The sequence below is a fragment of the Quercus lobata genome, chromosome 6, assembly GCF_001633185.2.
Source record: "Quercus lobata isolate SW786 chromosome 6, ValleyOak3.0 Primary Assembly, whole genome shotgun sequence".
NCBI classification, from domain to species: domain Eukaryota; kingdom Viridiplantae; phylum Streptophyta; class Magnoliopsida; order Fagales; family Fagaceae; genus Quercus; species Quercus lobata.
In genome coordinates, this window is record NC_044909.1 from 23,394,606 (window position 1) to 23,404,739 (window position 10,134).

Genomic DNA, 10,134 nt, shown 5'->3' on the forward strand with positions numbered 1-10,134 from the left:
GACGATTTCTTTTGCAATAATCTCTATGATGAAAACAGAGACAATTGCTCAACCTTTTTCAAGGTTTGTTTTCCATTAGTAGATTTGAGATTTTTATGCATTGGTTTGTTATTTCTATTGTTGTTCATTGTTTGTGATTGATTTTCAAAGTTTGAATATTGGAGCTTGCTTATCAGTCATACTATTTTGCAATTTTAATCATGTCATTGATCTGTTGTTATGCATAAGTTCATTTAGTAAAGCTTTTGAAATTCTATTGTGATTTCAGACACCTAAACACTCTTGATGGCCCTTTAATTCATGCAAAATGGATGAATGTAAAGAAAGCCATTTCCAAAGAAACAAAAGTCGTAAAGCAATTAGATGTGGAGGAAACATAAGTTGTAGCCTTGTTTTGGTTTCCCTTTTAGTTTCTTGGTTTAGTTGGATAGTTTAGGTGTTGAGCTTTGTGGAGCCTAATTGTGTTTGATTCGGATTATTAATTGACCCAAAATAATATTGTTACAGTTTTTTAATGGGGTATATTTTCTCTATTTTTGCATCTCACAGGTCTAGGAATTTTGTACATATTCCCATCACTATGCTGTTAAATTGGTTATGATTTGATACTCTTTTTTTCTTGTCATCTACTGGGTGTGCCTCTTTCAGCCTTATTGTGTATCTATAGCATTTTTGTGTGCTAAATTGGTTTGTGTTGGCTAAATGGGTATGCTAGGTAGCTTGTGGCTTTTTTCTAAGTTGTTTTACATGTTTTTTTTTTTTTTTTTTTTCATATGCAAATTTATTTTCCTAAAACTGTTTACTTTTTTTTTTTTAAAAAAAAAAAATTCAAAAGGAGTCTCAAATAGTAACTACTCATGGAAGCCCAAAAAAATCAAGCATTGTAATAGACGCTCCAAAAATTGGCATGAAATTTGATTGTGATGATAATGCATATGAATTTTATAAAGATTATGCCCACCAAATTGGCTTTAGTGTACGTGATGATGCACAGGATCGTCAGTAACAGTGAGCGGATGGAATCCTTCGTGGTGCGAGAGAATATGCTCAACGATGATCACCGGTGTGGTGCCTGCCACAACGTCTCCGATGCCAAAGTCAGAAAAATAATAGTCAATCAAGATGTATATCTATGTGTGTATATTTCGTACCTTTTTACTGACTGTGTGGGAGCTTTATACTTGCAACCTTGGGGGCTAGCCGTTGGGGTGATAAATGCTTTCTCAAGTAACGCCCCTGGTCCAATAATGAGACTTTTAAGAGGTTCCCAACGGTCTGCTGGGCTGATTTCGTAACCGCTCAAGTCATTGATTGACTGCATTGAGTGACTCTCTGTCTTCGTCAGTGATGATGGTTTTCCTCGTTGTTCCTGATGACTTCGTCAAGGATGCTTCCTCCTTCACTAAATGTTATCTTCGTCTAGGGATGCAGCATCGTCATTCCCATCAATTGCCCCCCAGGTTCTGGGGTCGTCAGTGACGTGTCATGACGATCACAGAAGATGAAAAGCTTCTCTTGTGACTCTTGGGGTTCTGTTCCGCATTTAATGCTTAGTGGCGGCGCTACAGGCAATCATGGCCACGTGGCGCGTGACGATCCGTGGAGTTAATGGTGTGACCCTTGGGTTTCCCGCTGGTTTTCTAATAGCTTTTTGGTCTAAGTTTAAAACTTCTCTTTTTCAATTTTTTCTTTCACCTTTCAAAGAGCGAAGACAGAAAGTTTTTCAGTGATATTCCGAGCATTCTTTTGAGACTGTCTTTCTTCTCCGACTCGCCTTGCGCCGTGCTTTTGCCGTTCCGCCATTGGAGGTGTGTGTCTCTTTCTTTTCACTTCCTTCCTCTTTTTGTTTTTGCATAATCTCTGATTCTATGTTTCCTTTTATTCTTCTTTTGTTGTTGGTTTCTGCTTTTCTTCTTTTTGGGGATTTAGTTTGAGTTGTATTTTTCTGCCCCTTAGATTTCTGCATTTCCATGGTTGATAGTTTGGAGGTTAGGATAGCTTGTCCGTCGGTCTCCTTCCTTTTCGCGCGTCTGGGGGGGTCTTTGGGCACCTATCCGTTTCTGGAAAATTTTGTGTTTGAGGGTAATTGTCTGAGCGTGGTTTTGGGCGACTTGTTGCCCTTGCTTCGTCAATCTCTAAATTGGTTCGAGGGTTTAGCTAGGAGAGGGTCAATGTCTGAGGTTAGATCTAGCGATCTCGAGACTGGGTTGTCTTCTAGTGACGACCCGGTTGAAGGAGATACAGCCGTCTCTGGCCAACGGGTGGTTAGGGCTTTTCATGCCCTTGAGGAGATTTGTGGCCTTGACGCTGAGACTGTGAATAGATTCAAGGATCGGTTTCAGTTCCCCTCTAGGGTTCGTGTCCGTCTACCCAGGGAAGAAGATAGGGCCTGCCACTTTTCCCCAGGTGAAGTGTGTTTTTATGAGTCATCTTTCACCTGCGGGCTTAGATTCCCCGTCCATCCGTTCCTGATGGAACTTCTAGATCATTTCGGTATTGCCCCCGGGCAGCTCATGCCTAATTCGTGGAGGATCGTGATCAACTGTATGCAAATATGGTTGGCCTCCAACGGGGATATGATCCGGCTGGCTGAGCTCACCTACTTGTACCGCTTGAAAGAATCCAAAGAGTGGGGGTATTATGAGTTAGTCCCCTGGGAGAGAAAGACTAGGATCGTCAAGGGCTTGCCCTCGTCCTTCAGGTATTGGAAATCGCGCTTTTTCTTTGTGTCTGGGGACGACTTCGAGACTCAATCCAGCAGTGATTGGGGTGATATCCCAAGGTTGCTCCGTCGGTGGGGAACCCCGACCTTAGGTGCGTCAGTATTTCTCCCCGTTGTTTCAATTTTGCCAATTTTGAGGCTTTGGCCTTTGCTAACTTTTTTGTTTCTTTGTTTGGTGTAGCTAAGAGACGGCCTGGATTGAAGAGCAGATACAAGGAACGCATAGAGACTGCGATCGGGTACGCGGAGACGATTGAGAGCTGGGACGAGCTGGTCGACCCCCGGTCTCTTGCATTTTACAATCTCGGTCCTGACCCTTCTCCTTTTGTTCTTCGTCAGCTTGGTATTGAAGGAAAAAAGAGTAAGTTCTGACTTCGTCAATGTTTGATTCTCCTTGCGTACTTAGGCATTTTTGATAAATGTTTTCTTCTTGCAGAGATGACGACCAAGTTTAACAAGGACATGTACGCGAAGATGAGGTCGAAGAAGGACGAGCCCTTGTCCAATCTAGGGAAGAAGATCGTGCGTGTGACCGGGCAGGGCTCTACTCCTACTCCCCTGAGCACCCTTCCTCTCGTAGCCCTTGAGACGACGAGAACTTCCTCTCCAACTGCATCAATAGAGGAGATCGTCACTCCCGGCTCAAAAAGGCAGCGTGTAGCTGGTAAAGGGAAGGAGAAGAAGAAAGCTGATGTTTCCTCGTCAACAATATGGGATGATGAGAGGTTAGCTTTGGACAAGGCTCATGAGGTCATCACTCCAGCGGACCTAAAGGCTCTCTCAGACATGTCTTTAAATGACGTTGCCTCCCGCCATGTTCATAAGCTCGTCCAGGTACGGAGTTCGTCAATTTTTTTTTTTTTTTTTTACTGACGACTTACAACCTCTTTTCAGGTGTTGGGAGAGAGCCTCCACATTACTGCTGAGTATATCACTCAAGAGGCCAAGGTGGCGTCTCTGACGACCCGAATGGAGGCCCTGGAGAAAGAGAACTCCGACCTGAAGAAGAACCTGATTACCTCCATGGACGAGGCGACCTCTTTGAAGCAGAAGGTCAAAGTGTTAGATGACGACCTCAGGGTTGAACGCCAGTTGACCCAAGAAAAGGATGAGCAGCTTCTTTCAGCCAGGGAGAAGCTTGCAACTGTTGCCGCCAGGTCGGTGGAGGCTTTCCAGACCACTGACGAGTACAATACTGTACTCTTCAGTTGGTATTTCAAAGGCTTTGAGCTGCTCAGGAGGTACCTCGTCAAGCACCCTTCTGGGGTCAACATGGAGAGTTTGGATTTGGAGGAGGTAGATAAGGAGATGGCTTTGGACGAGGCTGCTCAGTCCTCTGCCCCAGATGGTGATGCTCCAGGTCCTGCCACCGATGCCCCTGCCACCGTGGACGCTTCTGCTGATGCCTGACCCTGTTACTTAGAGAAAAATTTTTGTTGTATTTGGTAGATGCCCTTCTTGTTTTGGGGCCCTTTTTTTTTGTAAGTCTAATTTCAGAACAGTTAATTTTATTTTGAAAACAATGATAGTGGCCCAGTGGTTATGGGCTGGAATGAAGTTTACTTACTTTTCTTCTAGATGCTTTGGCTGATTTACATCTGTTTACAATTTTGTGCTTTGTTGCATCCTGTTTTGATTTGACGCATTGCACTCTTTTCTCCGTGCACTGACCCCTGCCACTTGTGACTTGAAGGAGGTGCCGTCTGGCGACTTAGGTCCGTCCAGGCGGGCTCTTGTTACTTAGTCTTTTAGCCATACTTCTATGGTCGTCAGTAACTTACATCCGTCAAGGCGGAATCTTGTTACTTAGCCTTTTAGCCATACTTCTATGGTCGTCAGTAACTTACATCCGTCAAGGCGGAATCTTGTTACTTAGTCTTTTAACCATACTTCTATGGTCGTCAGTAACTTACATCCGTCAAGGCGGAATCTTGTTACTTAGTCTTTTAACCATACTTCTATGGTCGTCAGTAACTTACATCCGTCAAGGCGGAATCTTGTTACTTCAATTTTTTATTGGCCTTATGGTTGACCAATGCTGTCTGCGCAAAAACATCAGAAGAAAAGTACTTTTATTAACTTCGATAACGAATGCATTCGTGTATTACATTTACTCATGGTATTTCTTTAAGTGTTCAATATTCCATGGACGAGGGAGCTTTTGTCCGTCCATAGTTTCCAGGTGGTAACTTCCTTGCCTCGAATAGTGGATGACGCGATAAGGCCCTTCCCATGTAGGGCACAGCTTCCCTTGAGTGGGGTTTTTAGTCGCTATAGTGACTTTGCGAAGGACGAGGTCCCCTATGTCCAGACGCCTGAGTTTGACCCTCTTATTGTAGTACTCGGCCATCTTTTTTTGATACTTCGTCATTCTACCGGATGCATTATCTCTTATTTCATCTAGGCAATCCAAGTTGAACCGCAGTCCCTCGTCATTGAGTCCATCTCTGAAAGTTCCTCGTCTGATGCTTGTTACTCCAACTTCTACTGGGATTACTGCCTCTGTGCCATGGGTAAGCCTGAAGGGCGTCTCTCCTGTTGGGGTTCTGGCTGTAGTCCTGTATGCCCACAGGACACTAGGTAATTCTTCTGGCCAGGCGCCTTTTGCTTCGTCCAGCTTGGTTTTGATTATCTTGAGCAGCGTCCTATTCGTTACTTCCGTCTGTCCGTTTGCCTGAGGATGTCCCGAGGATGAGAACTGATTCTTGATCCCGAGGTCCGAGCAGAAGTCTCTGAAGCCTTGGCTGTCGAACTGCCTCCCATTATCAGATATGATCGTCGAGGGAATCCCGAACCTACAGATTATGTTTTTCCACACGAAGCTCCGGATCTGAGCCTCGGTGATGGTTGCTAGGGCCTCTGCTTCAACCCATTTTGTGAAATAATCAATAGCAACCAGAAGGAATTTTACCTGACCTTTACCTTGGGGCAGAGGACCGACGATATTGATTCCCCATTGTGCGAACGGCCATGGGGAGGCTATGGTCGTCATTTTCTCTGCTGGGAGCCGTTGCACGTTCCCGTACCGCTGGCATCTGTCGCACCTTCTGACGATATCAGCAGCATCCCCCTGCATGGTTGGCCAAAAATACCCTGCTCTTATCACCTTGTTGACTAGGGATCTGGAGCCGGCATGGTTGCCACAGATTCCTCCATGTACCTCTTCTAGGATGTATTTGGCCTCGTCCTCGTTGACGCACTTTAGATAAGGCATAGAGAAGCCTCTCTTGTACAAGGCGTCATTCAGGATCGTAAACCTGGCTGCTCTCTTCTTCACCTTTCTGGCTTCGTCAGTATTCTGAGGTAGGTGCCCATCCTGGAGGAAGGATATTATGGGTGTCATCCAGGTGCTTGTGCTCTGGATGGAGAACGCCGCCACCTCTTGAATACTCGGGTGTTTCTGGATCTCTATTGTCATGTCTGTGCTCGCTTTTCCTTCTTCTGACGATGCTAATTTTGATACTTCGTAGGCCCCAACATTCTGGCTTCTTGGTATCTGGACGAACTCCACTGTGTCGAACTCTTGGGTTAGTTGCCTTGTCAGTTTAAGGTATTTCTGCATCCTTTCTTCCTTTGCGTCGTACTCTCCACTGATCTGTCCGATTATCAGCTTTGAATCACTCTGGATTAGCAAGTTTTTGGCCCCAAGAGCTTTCCCAAGCCTCAAGCCCGTCAATATTCCTTCATACTCGGCTTCGTTATTGGTGGCTGGGAACTTCAGTTGAACCCCATACTTTATCACTTCTCCTTCGGGGGTGGTTATGACGACCCCTACTCCCCCTCTCTTTTGGGCTAACGAACCATCTGTTTGTATTGTCCATTTATCGACTTCGTCTGTAATTTCATCTTCGTCTAGCAGAGTGAATTCAGCGATGAAGTCAGCCAGAGCTTGTGCCTTGATAGCTGCTCTTGGATGGTACTCGATGTCAAATTGGCTGAGTTCGATTGCCCATTGGACCATTCTCCCTGCGGCTTCTGGTTTGTTCATTGATTTCTTAATTGGTTGATCCATCATTACAAGGATAAGATTTGACTGGAAATACGGCCTGAGCTTGCGCGAGGCTACTATAAGTGCAAACACAATCTTTTCGATCCTTGGGTACCTGAACTCAGCTCCTTGAAAGGCTTGGCTGACGTAGTACACCGAGAGTTGCTTCTTACATTCTTCTCTAATCAAGGCTGCGCTTACTGCCGAGGCTGATACTGCCAGGTATAAGTATAAGTTCTCCCTTCCTTTGGACGGGCTCAGGAGAGGTGGACTGCTCAGATATTGCTTCAGCTCCTGGAACGCTGCTTCGCATTCGTCGGTCCAAGCAAAAGCCTGCTTGAGGGTTTTGAAGAAGGGCAGGCATTTGTCTGTGGCCCTAGAGACGAACCTGTTCAGGGCTGCTATCCTTCCTGTAAGTTTTTGTACGTCCTTGACAGTCTTGGGTGAAGCCATGTCGATGATAGCTCGTACCTTCTCTGGATTTGCTTCTATTCCTCTCTAGGATACCATGAATCCCAAGAACTTACCCGAGGCTACCCCAAAAACACATTTGCTTGGATTCAACTTCATCTGGTGTTTTCTCAGGGTTGCAAAAGTCTCCTCCAGGTCGTCCAGATGAGCGAGCTCCTCCTTGCTCTTGACGAGCATATCATCCACGTATACTTCCATGTTCCTGCCAATCTGTTGGCTGAACATTTTGTTCACCAATCTTTGGTACGTAGCTCCAGCATTTTTCAACCCAAAAGGCATCACCTTGTAACAGTAGAGTCCTTGGCTTGTGATGAAGGCAGTTTTCTCCTGGTCTTCTTCAGCCATCTTTATCTGGTTGTACCCTGAGAAGGCATCCATGAACGTCAGTAGCTTGTGTCCGGCGGTGGAGTCCACGAGCTGGTCTATCCTTGGTAGAGGGAAGCTGTCCTTTGGGCATGTTTTGTTCAGGTCGGTGAAGTCTACACACATTCTCCACTTTCCGTTTGCTTTCTTTACCAGGACGACGTTGGCGAGCCATTCTGGATAATATACTTCCCGGATGAATCCAGCCGTCCAGAGTTTGGTTACTTCCTCTGCAACTGCCTGATCTCGTTCTGGAGCAAAGGTTCTTCGTCGTTGCTGAACGGGCTTCCTGCTAGGGTCCACATTCAGCCTATGCTGGATGACTTCTGGAGATATGCCTGGCATGTCCTCGTGACTCCATGCAAAGACATCTAGATTCCCCTTGAGGAATTTTATGAGTTTCGTCCTCATTTCGGGGCTTAGCGTCGTTCCTATTCTGGTCGTCTTGTCCGCATTTCCTTCTACCAACTCTACTGCTTCCAGGGTCTCCATCCCGTCCTCCTCTTTTTCTTCAATCGTCCACGTGTGGTTTTCCTTTTTTGCCAGTACGGCTTGATAGCATTCCCTTGCCAGGACTTGGTCACCCTTCACTTCACCCACGCCGCTGTCTGTTGGGAATTTCACCTTCAAACAGTAGGTTGACGTCGCCGCCTTCCACTTGTTTAGGGTGGGCCTCCCAATGATGACATTGTAGGACGAAGGGCAATCTACCACCAGGAAGTCTACTTGTTTGGTCAACTGCAATGGGTAGGTCCCTGCCGTCACCGTCAGAGTCACTATTCCCCTGGGGTAGACCCTGTCTCCACTGAAGCTGACGAGTGGAGAGTCAAAAGGACGGAGCCTTTTTGGATCTAATCTTAGCTGCTGGAAGGCTGGGAGGTAGATGATATCCGCTGAGCTCCCGTTGTCAATAAGGATCTTTCTGGTATTGAACCCTTCTATATTTAGTACTATGACCAGGGGATCGTTGTGAGGCTGCTTTACTCCCCTGGCGTCTTCTTCATTAAAGGACATGTCTTGGTATGTTCGTCGGTGCTTGGACGGAGGCATGGTGTGGAGGCTGTTCACCTGTCTGTGGCATGCTTTTTTGAGTGATCTAAATGATCCCCTTGAGGATGGTCCTCCCGCGATCGTGTTTATCTCTCCGATCACTTTGCGTGGAGGTTGAGACGGATGGTCGTCATCCCGAGTAAAGGATTCATGTTGGGTCCTGTTGTCGTCTCTGAACTTGCCATATTCTCCTTTCTTTACATACTTCTGTAACTTTCCTTTCCGTATTAATTCCTCTATTTGTTCCTTCAGGTCTCTGCATTCTTCTGTGTTGTGACCGTGGTCTCTATGGAACCGGCAATATTTGTTCTTGTCACGTACGTTGGGGGACGAGTGTAATGGCCTGGGCCATTTGAGATAATGCTCGTCCTTGATCTGCGCGAAAATCTTGTCAACAGGCATAATCAAAGGAGTAAATTTTACCTAACGAGGATTTTTGTCATCTCTCCTTCTATTCCCGTCGTTGTTCCGACGTTCTGGTCTGTCTCTCTTTTGCCCTCTGCGGTCGTCTTCTCCTTTGGACTTGTCCCCCAGTCTCTCAGCATCTTTTATGGCAGCTAGAGCGTCTTCCGCGTTCATATACTTTTGGGCCTTCAGGAGCATCTCAGCCATTGTCTTCGGGGGGTTTTTTGCAAGAGAGGCCACAAGGTCTCTGGATCTCAACCCTGCTTTGAAGGTCGTCAGCTGCTCCTTGTCATCAGCTTCGTCCACCTCCAGAGTTTCCTGTGTGAATCGCTTGACATATGACCTTAGAGTCTCCTTTTCTCCCTGTCTTATGGTGAGTAAATAATCTACGGGTCTCCTTGGGCGTTGTCCCCCTATGAAGTGGCGCAAAAAAGCACTACTCAGCTGATCGAAGTTGTCTATGGACGAGTTGGATAACTTAGTAAACCACTCTCTTGCAGCTCCTTTGAGAGTCGTAGGGAAGGAACGACACAATATCTCATCAGGTGGTTGCTGGAGACCCATAGTCGTCTTAAAGGTATTAAGATGATCCTGAGGGTCCTTGAGTCCGTCGAATGGCTCTAATTGAGGCAGGCGAAACTTTGACGGCACGGGGCAATCAAGTACTGCTGCAGTGAAGGGCGAATCTGTAGCCTTTAACATTTTGTCTACACTCCGGTCCGTCTTTTCCTTGATAGCGCTCCTTAGTTCGTCCATCCCTTTCCTCATTTCCCGAAGAAGATCTGAGTTCTGTTCGTCCGGAGTTGTTGGTCTCCGGGGGATTTCCCTCTGTTGGCTATCCCCCTCTCCCTCAGTGTTAACCTTGGACCGGTTTTCTTCCTGTTGAGCTTGTTGAACCTGCTGGAGCCGCAGCTTCATTTCCTGGTTCTGTCTGGTGAGTTCCTCAATGGTGGCTGCAAGGGCTTGAACTTGCTGGGCCAAGGTTGCTGAGTCTGGGTTGGATTCCATCTGGATATGGAGAATTGATGGAAGCTACGTTTTCGAATGTGAATCCGAAAAAATCTCCCCACAGACGGCGCCAAACTGATGATGCACAGGATTGTCAGTAACAGTGAGCGGATGGAATCCTTCGTGG

At 46.4% G+C, this 10,134-nt stretch overlaps 1 protein-coding gene across 1 annotated transcript; it reads left to right on the plus strand.

Annotated features, from left to right (window-relative positions):
• The first annotated feature begins 2,171 nt into the window (after window positions 1–2,171).
• Window positions 2,172–4,132, plus strand: LOC115950004. Its single transcript, XM_031067259.1, has 4 exons — window positions 2,172–2,814; window positions 2,904–3,083; window positions 3,159–3,556; window positions 3,617–4,132. Exons 1-4 carry the CDS (start codon window positions 2,172–2,174, stop codon window positions 4,130–4,132), a joined length of 1,737 nt encoding a protein of 578 aa, XP_030923119.1.
• The last annotated feature ends 6,002 nt before the right edge of the window (window positions 4,133–10,134 follow it).